Source organism: Bactrocera neohumeralis, chromosome 6, assembly GCF_024586455.1.
Source record: "Bactrocera neohumeralis isolate Rockhampton chromosome 6, APGP_CSIRO_Bneo_wtdbg2-racon-allhic-juicebox.fasta_v2, whole genome shotgun sequence".
Taxonomy (NCBI): Eukaryota; Metazoa; Arthropoda; class Insecta; order Diptera; family Tephritidae; genus Bactrocera; species Bactrocera neohumeralis.
This window is the reverse complement of record NC_065923.1, coordinates 20,495,199-20,509,327: the sequence shown is the minus strand read 5'-3', so window position 1 is coordinate 20,509,327 and position 14,129 is coordinate 20,495,199. Positions and strand designations below refer to the sequence as shown.

Sequence of the window (14,129 nt, the reverse complement as noted above, 5' to 3'; positions counted from 1 at the left end):
GTGCTTTCCGCTCAAATAGTACGTAAAATTAAAACTGGAAATAAAGGCGCAGAATTTTATCTATATAACGGTGTATGCTAATACAGCGTGAAAACTTTGAAACAATAGTGGTTCGGTAAATAAAAGTTTGAATTAGAGATTGCCGGCGAACATGCCACGCCACGCCACGCAGCATGCCGTTAGTGGCGGCGCTGGGTATCATCGTGTGGTTCACGCTTTGTGACTCGTGCGGTTGCGGCAAAAGTTGATGCCACCACCAACGCTACCAATTAGTGGCGTTTGGCGTTTGGCGTTCGCTGTTTGCACTTTTGGCATCGCCGTATAAATTCTGCCAAGTTGCGCAAAACTTCCTCAAACTCATTAAAACGCTGCCGCCGACTGTCGACGCTGGCAGCGGAAAATTACGAATACCTTGAGAAATGCGCGCTCTATTTACAAAAATAGATTAAGGAAATGCTGCTTACATATATAAAAATATGTATGTATGTTTGTATATATGTGTGCTTTATGTATTGGCGTGAAGAGTTGGTGATAAAAATTACCGACAAATCTAGGTGTACCACGCCATGCTCTCGAGTGTGCTTTTTTTGTTCTGTTTTCACCTTTGTTTCACTTTTTTTGCTTTTGTTGTTGCTTGTAGCTGATAGTCATAATTTTTTAGCCGCTGCATTATTTATGCGCTACTTTTATTCGAGTTACGAACTTGACTTAATAATCAACAATGCGGTACTTTTAAGAAATCCTCTCTTTGTTCTCTCATTTCTTTCATCCCTTTCTCATTTTCTGAATATTTATAATGTGGTCTTATTTCTTTTAAGTAATAATTATTTTACTTGAATAGTTGAAGCGCATTATTTTCCACTACTGCTCGGCAAGAAGCAGAATTTTTTTTCCATATACATAAGTGATTTGCGAGTTTACTTCGAAGACAGTGCTACTAAAAATATATACAGGGTTTGTCAATAAGAGTGATATGATTTCTTTGCAAATAACGAAGAACTGATAAGGAATAAGCATCAGCTTATTTGTATTTGTACGAATATATCCAATAACAAGGGAGAACTGACAATCTGCGCCAAATACAATGGGATAAGCCTCCTCAACATCATATATAAGGTTCTATCGAATCGGTTGTACTGTGGGAAGGATTAAAGCCCACCGTGAACAAACTGATTGGACCTTATCAATGTGGCCTTAGGGCAGGAAAATCAACAACTGACCAGATATTCACCATGTGCCAAATCTTAGAAAAGACCAGTGGAAAGAGGATTCTTCACTTTTTGTCAATTTCAATGCTGCTTTCGGTAGCGCGAAACGGAGCTGCCTTTATGCCGCAATATCTGAATTTGATATATTTGCAAAACTAATACGGCTGTGAGCAATCCGTCAGGATCGAGAAGGACCTCTCCGAGCCGTTCGCTATCAAACCAGGTTTCAGACAAGGCGACTCCTATCATGCGATAGAAGGTACAAGCTTCTACAAGAGTGTATGCCAAGCTGGAAAGAAGCGAAGCAAATGGGTCGGGTAGTAAACGAGGGGAAGACGAAACTTGTCTCCCACGTCACTGCTGACAGCCATAACATCGAAGTCGCAGATAATTTCGTTTATTTTGAAACCAACAATAACACCAACGTCAGCCTCGAAATCCAACGCAGAATAACTCTTGCCGACAGGAAATTGTAATAGCAATTGAGAAGTACAGTCCGCTTTCGACGAACAAAGAACAAATTTTAAAAGTCACTTATCATTTCCATCCTGTTATGTGGTGCAAAGGCATGGGCGATGAAAAAATCTGATGAGTCAGCGTTACGAGATTTCGAGAAAAGGTTCGGAGGAAGATTTATTCCGCATTGGCAATGATGAATACTTAGTCGATAGAACGATGAGCTGTACGAGCTATACGACGACATTGACATAGTTCAGCGAGTGAAGAGATAGCGGCCACGCTGGCTGGCTCACGTCGTCCGAACGGATGAAAACACTCCAGCTCTGAGATTATTTGACGCAGTATCCGCGGGGGAAGCAGAGGAAGACCTCCACTCCGTTGGAAGGACCAGGTGGAGATGGTCGGAATTTCCAATTGGCACCAAACAGCGAAAAATAAGAACGGTTGGTGTACTGTTGTAAGCTCGGCCGTAAGCGGTGTCTATACCAATAGAGAACAAGAAGAATCACACAATAAAATACGATAATACTTAGTAAACGGCTCCAATATACTACTCATGAAATTTATATGCATGTTGTATTCGAGAAATAAATGAAAGATACTCGCACTAAATCGCGAATAAACGCGTTCCGCCATATTTCGCGCTTGTCCGCACTTCGTATAAGCACTTAGTGGCTGCCTTGGTTCGGTTTTAACTTATAAGAACTTGTATTACCGCGCTAATCTTGCCTGCCTCGTTCTCCCCTCGGCTTGACTTTACATAATTTACAAATTAAAATTTTAATTATTATTATCTCATTGTTTGCTTATCGGCTTTGAGCTGGCGTCTCTAATGAGCACAAAGCAATGTTGCGTGCTAAACCCCCCGCCACTCCAATTTTCCCCTCTTCTCTGGCTCTCCACTTCCCCACTGCTCTATTACTAGCAGCCACTACAACGAAAACTTCTTTGCAGCACTACAAAATGTAGCTAAACTACCGTTATTTTACAACTACACGTAGTGAGAGTGTTGTGTTATTGTTGCTTTTGCTGGCTGTGGCAAGTTCGACTCGTCAGTCGACTGTTTCGTTTATTCGTTTGCATATTCATTGCGAAAATCTTAATGAAATTAGCATAAAATTAACGCCTCATCGTTATCTGCAATTCAAAAGCGTTAATTTGGCATTGAGCATTGCAAAGCACTGCGAGCGTTATTATTATTCTTTTTTGGTTGTGCTTCTTTTGCTGTCTCCTCCTGTTTGCGTAAAACTTTTCCACCATTTTGCCATTATTGCTTAATCACAATGCGGCATGACCTTAAAATTTACATTCCCTTCGTAACACCCTAAAAATTTGTGCTCCTGTATTTGGTGCGGTTGTCATAAAATGTCACTTCTACGTCAAACTGCTGTCAGTCAAATAGTAGTTGGAGTTACTGTACATGTGACTGTAGGCTTGTATACTTAAGCATGAAGTGCCACATCTGCTGTTAGCTGTTTTTGCACCTGTGCTACCTACACATATAAGTACCTAAGCCTCTTCAGCAACTTCTCGTCTCTTCAGTAATTTCTCTCTTCTTCTGCGCCGCCACTCATGCAATCGCTAAGCGAAACACTTCAAACCCAATTGACTCCATTCATTGGCTCGTTTGCTCAAAGTCTTGGCTTCATTATAAAACGCCACTCATTCGTACATTATAAGCTTGGTAAGACTCTTTCTTTTTCTTTGGCGCGGCCCACTTAAGGCGAAAAGTAATTAATTTTAAGATGATTTGCTGCATAATGGCCGATATTTGACGTGAATGTGTCTGTGTGTGTAAGTGTAGAGTGGTTTTTTCAGTACTACGTCGGTGTATAGGTGAGATGATATCATTGGCTTTCTAAGAAGTGAATTGCTCGTGACTTTAGATAATACTTAGTGTACTCGCTTAATCAATAATATCTGCTTCATCGTTTCCCCAAGTTTTGCCTACTTGACTTGAGTAGATTGACTTTGAGTTCTTAGAATTATACTTATTTATTGAAAATACTCATTTAAAAGACTTAGGTTTGTCAGGAAAGCGTGGAAATCTTTTGAGTTGAGATGCTCTGAATCCATAGAAAGGAGTATGGTGACTTTATAGCTAAAGCTTTACAAAATCGTTGATGTTCATAGGTTTCCAGATCTTTACCGGCCATTTCAGGAAGAAGTTATGGTACTAATTAAAACGAAATTAGTATTCAGTAGGAGTAATAAGATTCGGTCTGGGTTCGAGGAAAAGGGTATATTTACAAGTACCCAGTTCTATTCGACCGTTTGGATACACTGTTTAATAGGTAGGGTTAAACTGGTAGGCCAATAAGCCACGCATAGACCAGTTTTAGTCCTTTCCGATACCAGATGGAGTTCAGTTGCTAGGTCCATGAGGAGTGGTCATCCTTAGGATGCCTGCGTTTGACGCGAATTTTAAGAAACTCTGCGGCCCTACTATCGACACCTCTTCCAGTGTATCACACCGTGGAAATCCCATGTGCTTACAGCGTAGTCTTGCCAATGCGGGACAAGTATATAAGATGCCGCATTGTTTCCTTGGGGCCCTGCTCTAGACATTTCCTGCAGTCTTCACGTTCTGTCAGCAACATCCTGTGGGCGTGTGTCGTCCCAATTAGTATCCCGATCATGTTCCTATAGTCTCATCTATTGATTGCCAATAAGAATATTGTGTACTTCCAATCTACTGTCTATGTATGTTAGTTAGGTTGGGATGTTCTCTCAGTTTAGTCTATCATTTCTGAGGTTTACTGGGATTCACAAATGCTGCGTTTGTTAAAAGTAGAGAAAAGCTGAGAACGGCTCCTGATAAGGATTGGATCAATACTCTTCTCACAAACTTCTCTTGTTAACCACATATGAGCAACAATCTTAAAAATATTTATGTGTAAGTTACAGTTCATGCTCTCTCGGGGTTATTATTGTTGTAGTGAAATGAAATAGTCCCTAATTGATTTTAAGGAACTTTGATGAGAGGAAAATACTCAACTGAGTGTATATATGGGTCCGTGTCTGTCAACTATCGTGGGTTATGTTATGGTAGTTCACGGAGTCGATCTTTGCACTAAGGTAACACAAGAATCCACTTGGTCTATTGTGAATGTTGGTTCTTTGCAATTCCCAAAATTCACCAAATACTTATTGCACGACAAAGTGCTTTGAGTCGACCACAAATTTATTAAGGTGCCCAATATCAATCAAAGCCATTTCGCCGAAAGTTCAACCTAAGTTTGGTAAAAGCTGGACTGTTGAAATAAAAGTAATTAGATGAATCTACCCCACTTTCTTCACACATCATTTACATCCGACAAAATATGTATGTAATCTTAATGGATGTGTGAGTATTGGACAGTATCCCATCAGAACATCTACAATGGCGGTCAGAGAACCTTTTGCGTGCCACTTTGGACCAGAAGGATCTTGCAGCTGCACAAGTTTTGGTTGTTGACCAGCGCTCCCCAAGCTGACGGGTGGTCCATAGAACCCACGCTTGAACGCGAGAGGCTTGCACTGTACCAATTATTTGCCAATCAAATGAAAGTGGGGTGAGGTTGTCCTCGCTAAAAAGCTCATCTGCTTGGCATTTTCCAGCATATACTGCCAATTAGGTCGATTCTGATCGAATGACATGGAAGGAGAAGTCTGTTTTTATAGATAGATATTATACATTAACTTTGCTCAGTATAGAGTTATCCTTTGTTCTAGATGTTGAAAAATAATTTGCCTGCACAACCGAAGCCATTTTTTAGGATCAAAAGACGAAATTTTTCATTTTCGGCTCGAAAAAATTCCTCAGTGTTGGACGTCGCCATCAGTGTTGGACTAGAAGCTTAGATATGTTAACTTATTTTCTACAGCAAGAGCTCAATGTTTCAGATTCTGTATGATTTTACTTGAGACAATTATTCAGAAAAGGTACTTCTTCGGTTTTTAAGGGTTTTGATATTGGCAGGTCTCATATTCCAGCGCTTGGTTCTCTCAGGACTAAAAATATGTATTATAGGTAAGAATAGTAGTTATAAACATTAGACTTTGCCACAGAGTCTCAACGTAATGTTAAAAAACTGTGTAAGAACTAAATACTCATCCATTTTGGACAGTAGGATATCTCAAAGAATTCGAAGCTGACCTACGTTGACTTAAATTAATTGGAAGATTTCATTTCTTCTCGACAATTTCTACATATAATATAATAGTTACGAATACTATTGATCAGCCTCAGGTATGCTTAGTGTGTTTTCTTCTTAATACTTGATTTCGCCCAAAGAACTACTTTGCGCCTCAGAACTACTCATGCTCAGAGATTCAATACCAGGCTTTGTCATTAATTCGGAATGAATTTCGAAATTTATTTAAATTTAATAAAAATCATCTCAGCAAGGTTATTAAATAAATAATAAGTAAGTATCCCATTTTATATAGTACATAAGATTTTATACTAAGAATACGATAATCTTCGGTAAATACCACTTACCTTAACATAAGTACGCTCCGTGTCGACCAACTCCAAAATGACCTTGCGCAATTTCTCAGCATCGGTGAGCTGACGTGACGGTGTCAGTGCGGCATTCGAGACTGACGATGTGACAGAACCGGTCGGGCTGGATTTACGGGTTTCCTGAGGTGAACGACAAAATCCGGTAACCTTCAATCAAGCGTTTCCATCGACACAAACAAAGTCAACGATGATGACGATGGAAGTAGGTTGATTGATGTTTTTTTGTTTTTGTATTTTTGAATTTTTATTTCAATTAAATTTTTGTTTGTGCGTTTTCGTTTTTGCATTTGGTCAATCAATTTAGTAATTTTAATTTTTTTTTGGTTTAATTTAATTTATGATTTTCGGTTATAATTTAGAGAGTATTTTTGGTAGTGATGTTTGTTAGTTGTTTGGTTGGTTTGTTGTAGTTGTAGTAGTAGTAATAGTAGTAGTGTTGTTGTTGTAGTTGTTTTGGTACATTTATTAATTGTTATAAATTTTCATCATATTATTAATTGTTGTTATTGTTGTTCATTATATTGTAAAACGTGGTGTTTGCAAACAATTCATTTAATTTGGATTCAAATACAAGATGATATAAAAAAGTAGATGAAGAAAGAAAGAAAATTGTGAAGTTAGCAAAAATGTGAGTGGTGTAAATCTGTGCAAATAATTTTCGTTATTAAAAAAGGGGGTGGAGCAAGTGGCGAATTGTAAAAAAAGTGTGACTGACTGCATGGTTGGGTGGGTGTTTTTTGTTGGAGCGGTTGGCAGCTAATTTAACAACAAAAGTCAAATGGCTGGTGCTTAATTAATTAATTGTGATTTAGTGACGAAAAGGCTACATACATACATTCATGTCTACAATTTTTGGTGTTGTTGGTGCGATTTTGTGTGAGTTAGTTGCCATTAAGAGTGAATGAAATATGGAAAATGATTAAATACATACAATAGTCGTATATACATAGTATATACTTGGTTAAATATAAATATTGTTTCAAATAATGAAAATTTATTCAACTGCATGTATAGTTATTTATATATGTATTACTGTATAATGTGACTACATGCAGAATAAGAGGTTTATTGGTATGTAAGCACACTTTTCTTTTCACCCTTGTCTCGTTTCAAGCTGCACTTCTAGCTGTTAACTGCAGTCTACTACTGTGGGCACAAAATAGTAAGACTTTTTAATTTAAACTTTACGCGAAAACCCATTCCTCATAATATTTTTTGTGTAGGTGGGTATGATAGTCAGTGACATCTGTGCCAAATGCCACATCAAAATAATCATTAGTGTTTAGTATGCGCTTGTCTTTCTGAATTACATAAAGTGCATTCGGAGATTTTTACGATGAGGGAAATTATGCGACAAAGAAGTTCCTTTAAATTTTGGACTTGGAATCAAATTTTTGGTGCCGATACGTTTAAATTGTTGAAAAAGGCCTTCGTTGACAATTGTTTGTCGCGAGCAAGTGTTTTTGATTGGTAGAAATTACCAAAGATCATAAAATCAGACCGTAGACATGCGGTTAAGAAATTTTTCTGTACCTCTTTAACTCACATTATTTCGGACTAAGATTTCTCTGCTACAGATTTCTTCTTTACTAATACTGTATATCCACAATAGCCTTTCTTAAACCTTTTTCAAAATCAAACATTCATTGGCTGTCCATTTTAACGATGCCATCGACGAATAGTATTACCTTAGCTTGAAAATTTAATGAGTTCGAGTTCTAATAATAGATCATATTTAAAATAATATATTAGAATTCAAAGATTTATTTACTTGGCATGGCGTATTTGTAAGTTATGAAAGCTCACTTAGACTGTTTAGAACCAAACTTTGAAAACAGCATAAGTTGAGGGTGAGACTATAGTGATTTATATTTTGCTTATGAAAATAATCTAAGTTATAAAACGATTGACTGATAAAAACATAGTGTGAAAGCTCTAAAGTGAAAGCTCAGTATTTTGGGAGCAATAGTAACAACTTTCTTTTGCCAAATGGCATTAAGAATTTAAAGAAATATTTTTCGATAAAAGCTTTCAGTGAAAGCTTATAAAGGGAAAGCTCATGAAGAGAAAGCTCTGTGTTTTTGGAGAACAGTCGAAACGTTTTTTTGAGACGATCAAAAATCCTATCACTAAAAGAGGTTTTGGTTTTCTGACAAAAGCTTTCAGTTTTTTGGGGGAAACAATAAGTACGATCTATTGCCAGAGGACATCAAAATAAAAAAAAGCTTTCAGGCTCAAATAGTGAAAGCTCTGGGTTTTGTGGGCAAACCTGTCAGCAAGCTCTTTCCTTTCCTCCTCTAATATCACCATTTACAGTGAAGTTAGAGGAAAAGCTTTGCCTTGGGAGTAAAGTGTAACTTCAGGTGTGTGTAACTAAATTATTAAAATCATTACAATCATAATGCAATTGCAATGATTTGTTTGTAAATATATTTACACTGCACATATAACAGTGACTATAGACCCCTACATGATGTCGGAGCTAAAGCTCTAGACTCCGCCGCAATGCAACTCTGCTCGACATTAAAGTGCTTTCTTGCCATGACATTTCCAATTCAGTTTGCGGTTTCGTTGGGCTCTCACGCTCCTCACCGCATGAAGCCGGAAGCAAGCGCTGGTTGACAATCGCTTGGTCGACAGTGTAAATGGAAGGTGTTTAATACGCATCTTTGCGGTTAGAGGGAGCGCTTCTGCATTGGCGACAATAGTTGGGGAGCAACAGCATCCGAAGACGAAGTGCATTTGACACTGACAGTTGATGTCTGCCAGGATGGCTGGAGGTTAGGGGCAACAACATACATGAGACATGCGGCATACGCTCAAGACAGGTCGACAGTTTGACGTTTGGGGCTTACTGGTTGCATTGTGTGTGTGGCATACTTGTAGCACTGACTGTAGTTTTTGCTTACAACCGCTACATAGCGCTGTTGCGTTGTGATTGTTGTTGCGCTTGTTGTTGCTTTAACAACACATTACAAGGCTGTCACTTTACAAGCCACCTTCTTCTACTTAGGCGCACATACATGCCTCCACATAACTTCGTGCCTGTTTGTGCCTCGTTTGCCGCAACATCCTTCGCTTCCTTTGCTTCCTTCGCTTCCTCCGCTGATTTTGGCATAATAACACACGTACAACATACAACAACAAAAGCAAAGCAGCTTCGGTTTTTTGTCAGTCAACATTTATGCGAGCGCGCACAATTTCCTGCTCGAGTGCGATGTGGAATGCATTCATTGTGGCCCACAATCATTCGCATGGCTCGTATATACAACACACATGCCACATGCCGCGGGCCGCTTGTTTGCGCTCCACTGCCTCTTGGCATTTTTCCTTTTACGCTTTTTCATTATGTAAATGATTTGCGCGCTTTGTTTCTGCTGCTTTGGCGGCATTCATTTGCATAAGCTGCCGCTGGAGCTTCCTTCGTTTCCTCCGTTCCGTTGCGCGCCAACAACCAGCCGCCCTTGCGTTGCGGTGCCATTGCCATCCTGCCGCTGCGGTGGCGCGTAAGTGACAGCGGTAGCTTGTTTGGCGGTGGCGTCGGCGTCGGTAATAGTGAGCGGCTGCCTTGCTCATTGCGGTCTCTGTCTGCCGCGGGTTCACACCGAAAAAGCTGGCGCTTAAATTTCACAAATAGATTTGACAAAAAGGTATGTACATATATACATATATATATATATATGCCTGTATGTATTTTCGCTTGTCTAATCGTGTTGGCGCTCGGTCTCCTTGGTACACTTGCTTGTAAACCTCATCTTGAGATTAGAGTATCCACTTTAGGTAGTAGGCTCTTCTGCTTTTCTTTAGTCTTTAGTTTATATTTTTCTTCATCCATCCGTTAGAGGTGCTGCCACATGGCATATATGATATTTTACGATTGTATGTATCTCGGTTTATCGGCTTTATTCTTTCACTTGAGCTTTATGCGTGTGTGTGTGTGTATGTAAATATTATGTGTGCAAGGTTCACCTATTTAGTAAAGTGTCATTAAAGGAAGTGGACTCTTCGCTGGCTGTCAGTACTTTTATGTAGTCCTTGATAAATGCATAACTTTACACTGAGAAAAACTTGTTTGAATTTTTGAAAGACATGTATTTTGATAACCCACAGATGATCTGTACACCTCAGGGAGTTTCTAGATAAACCAGAAATGATCCATAGAAATAGATTAGTTGGAAATTCTTGTGCATATCCACAGATCTAAGGAAATCGAAGTGTTTCTTGAGAAACCAGAAATGATCCATAGAACTAGTTTAGTTCTTGATAAATCAGAAATGATCCATAGAACTAGATTAGTTGAAAATTCTTGTGCATATCCACAGATCTAAGGAAATCGAAGTGTTTCTTGAGAAACCAGAAATGATCCATAGAACTAGAATAGTTCTTGATAAACTAAAAAAGATCCATAGAACTAGATTAGTTGGAAATTCTTGTGCATATCCACAGATCTAAGGAAATCGAAGTGTTTCTTGAGAAGTCAGAAATGATCCATAGAACTATATTAGTTCTCGATAAATCAGAAATGATCCATAGAACCAGATTAGTTGAAAATTCTAGTGCATATCCACAGTTCTAAGGAAATCGAAGTGTTTCTTGAGAAACCAGAAATGATCCATAGAACCAGAAATGATCCATAGAACCAGATTAGTTGAAAATTCTAGTACGTATTTACAGATAATCCAAGGAACTAAAGGTGCTTCTTGATAAACCAGTAATTACAAATAGAACTAGATTAATGCGAACATAACCAAAGTGAATTGAACTGACATGCTCAAAATATACTGAATTTTATAAAATTCCAAAAATAAAATTGTTGCTACGTCAAGTGATTCGTTTATAGAACCTGAAAAGAAGATAAAAGAAAATCTCTTCTTTCGACAAACAGGTCTACGTAACCAGAACATACCCGGAATAATATCCGACCAAGAACTGTCAACTCGATAATGCCTCTCAAAATTATTTGGGAGGAAGAGGAAGACCTTCACTCCATTGGAAAGATCAGGTGGAGAAGGACCAGGCTGCACTTGGTATCTCTAATTGGCGCCAAACAGTGCAAAGGAAGAGCGAAAGGCGCGCTGTTGTAAACTCGGCTATAACAGCGTAAGCTTTGTCTACGCCAATAAAGAAGAAGAAAGATCTCTCTTATGGACGAATATGGATCGCGTGATCGAAAATACGTCGACAAACGAGTATATGACTGATCGTACGCCGAATCGGCTATGATAATTTACAAATTCTATTGAAAGATTGAAATGCTTGATTCCTATGCCCGAAAGCTGCTAAATTCATAAGCGTTTCTTTTTAGAGATCCCAGAGTGTAGTCTCCCGAGATCGCTCAAAGCGCAAAGTTGTTGTAGAAAACTCATCTCAACTCTTATTATCACCGCCAACTCGTAAAAATTCCTGCACAGTGTATGCACACCTAAGCCACCGATGATAAAAGCACTTTCAGGAAGGTTTCATTTTACCATTCAGCATAACAAAGAGCATTTGGTGGCTTTCTTTGTTGCCATTCAGCTCAGCCGCTCACCTCCACGCTCCTGCTATGCTACTTACGAGCAGATTCATTTGTTCACCTTTCATGCGTTTTTTCACTGTTTTTCTGTTGTTTTTTTCTTTGCGTTGTTTTTGTATTTTTTATTTTGAAATTTCTCACAGCTACATTGTTGTTGGCAGTCAAGCTGCATAGCTTATGTTGTACACTTTTATCCTTGATTCTATTTTAAAGGATTGATGCTCGAGCACACTATAAGTGAGCGAGTGAGTGAGTGAATAGCGAGTAAGTGAGCCAAATTTAAATTGTGCGATAGTGTGGTTACGTGGCGCAAAAGGTCCTTGAGGTGTACGAGGTACGAGGCACCAGTGTACCTACAGTACGCAGGCGAGGTCCTTGTGAGTGAAACACACAAAAAAAAAAACAAAATAAAATTGGTAAAGCTTAACTCGCTTTGCGTAGCCGTTGACGCCGCACGCCCTGCCATCTCTCTGTCTCTCGCTCTTTCTGTGGTGGTAAGATGGTGTGTGCGTTTTGGTGAGCGCGTGCACCGGTCTGTTTGTATAGCCTTTTGACATTTCGTTGACGTTGTGGCAAATTTAGTGGCACTTTTGTAAATTTATTTCACCCGCTGCCCTGTGGAAATGGCTGCAGCAACGGGGCTGCGTGGCTGGCTGGCAATCCTATTCTTGTTATTATTTCATTATGGCTTTGAATGGATAGGCGACTTTTTTTTCGTCCATATATTCTTAGCAGCTATTGAGGAGAAGCGCATTTCTTTATTTGCTTTTTTTATGACGCCAGCGCTGGCGCTGTTTGACGAACGGCTGCTTGAAGTAAGTAGCATTTTGGTTGCGCTTGAGTATTAAAAATACAAATGTCCTTTCGTGTGCGCAGCGAAGGATATCTTGGCTGCTGTGGCCTTTGCACTTAAGTCTCTCTGTTCTATTCCCACTGTGTGAACGTAAGTGTGCTTAATTGTGTGAACTGCATCGTAAAATGTTAAAGTGTATTGTCATTAGTTGGCCAAGGAGGCGGCATGAATGGCGTGGTGGCAACAAAGGTGAACTTAATTTTTAATTTCATGCATTCATAATAAAAGAAAAATAGTTATTTTTAGTTATTTTCAAGGTGTTGTACATATACCGCATTTTCTTTGCCTTGGCTTATTAACTTGAGATCTCATAAATAATTTAGTCAGAAAGAGATGGCCTGTGGTGGCTATGTCCATAGTTTTAGTTTCAGTCTAATCTTAAGAGAGAGAAGTTTTTAACTCCTAGCGTTAAGTTATTTCAGGTTAGATGGCAACCCTGAACGCACTGTTAATGAGTTCAAGACTGATAACACCGCTCTGCTATCTGAGTGGGTGGTCACTTCTCTGTAGGAAGCTGCACTCCGAAGTAAATCTACCGCTGCCTTAATAGCTGCAAACTCGGCTTGGAAGACACTGCTATAGTCAGGAAGTCTAAAGCTGGAGTTTACAGCTTTGACCCATCCGTAAAGAAGCCACTGCTTCTTTCCTCAAACTTCAAGCGTTAACTTAGGCAAATTTGTCGCTTTCGATCTGTTTAAGAGGCTATGACTATGGCTTAGGCATTTGCTTTCTACTGCAGTATCCAGAACGAAGTTGGATGATGATAACTCTGAATTCCCAAGGTAACTCGAGCTCATCTTCTGCTATAGGTGGTGGTTTGAGTTCAGGGACGCCTTTCACTGGAAGTAAGTCACTGAAGAGGTTAATAACTCAACTGTTAATGTCGTTCAGTGCGTCCTCAGTCTAATCGGTAAGGTGTATTGCACACCATCGTCGACTTAATCAAAGAATGTTTTCTTGTTGTTCCTGGGTTTTGCTCCAAAAATGAAAGCATAGTGCCTGCAAAAGCATCTCAGAAACTGGCTGGATAGGAACTCGTTGCGCTGATAGGTCTAAAACTTCTTCTTTTGTTTTTTACTGTATTCAGACGACTATGCTGGTGTTTCCTAATGATGATCGGCCGGCCGGTTGCCTTGTATGTTGACAAAACATTTTTTGTGGTTTTTTCTCTAGTTGCTGCCTGCAAGCGCTTTTATTACGGCTCTGTACTATGGCAATAAACGCGGACGTATGCAAAGTGATAGAGTACATCTCTTCGTCGATTTTAAAACCGCTTTCGACAGCATGAAAAGGAACTCCAGAAAATTGAAAAGTAAAGTCGACCAAATTCTACAAGTCACTCATCATTCCCATCCTGCTGTGCGAGATATAACACGAGATTGACTTAGTTCAGCGAATCAAGAGACAGTGGCTGCGCTGGCTAGGTCATCTTGTGCGGATGGCAGAGAATACTCCAGCTTTGAAGGTTTTCAATTCAGTATCCGTAAAGAAGAAGATGTAATCTATCGTCATGTCGTGAATATTGTCGCTAGGGATTTAGTAGTGGCTTTGTGGTGAAGAAGCGAGAAATGTCGGTAAGATAGTCGT

At 39.3% G+C, this 14,129-nt stretch overlaps 1 protein-coding gene and 1 long non-coding RNA gene across 7 annotated transcripts in view; one reads left to right on the top strand and one right to left on the bottom strand.

Annotated features, from left to right (window-relative positions):
- LOC126762200 (protein still life, isoforms C/SIF type 2) overlaps window positions 1-14,129 on the bottom strand; it is a 361,392-nt gene that overhangs the window by 54,294 nt on the left and 292,969 nt on the right. For 4 of the 5 annotated variants that reach the window (XM_050478764.1, XM_050478760.1, XM_050478761.1 and 1 more), the window contains exon 13: window positions 6,151-6,321. In XM_050478764.1, coding sequence (XP_050334721.1) covers window positions 6,151-6,321 — 171 coding nt within the window. The remainder of the gene's footprint in view (window positions 1-6,150; window positions 6,322-14,129) is intronic. The other variant, XM_050478763.1, reaches the window with a different exon arrangement.
- LOC126762209 (uncharacterized) overlaps window positions 1-14,129 on the top strand; it is a 200,662-nt gene that overhangs the window by 137,443 nt on the left and 49,090 nt on the right. The gene's annotated exons all lie outside the window — the stretch shown is intronic.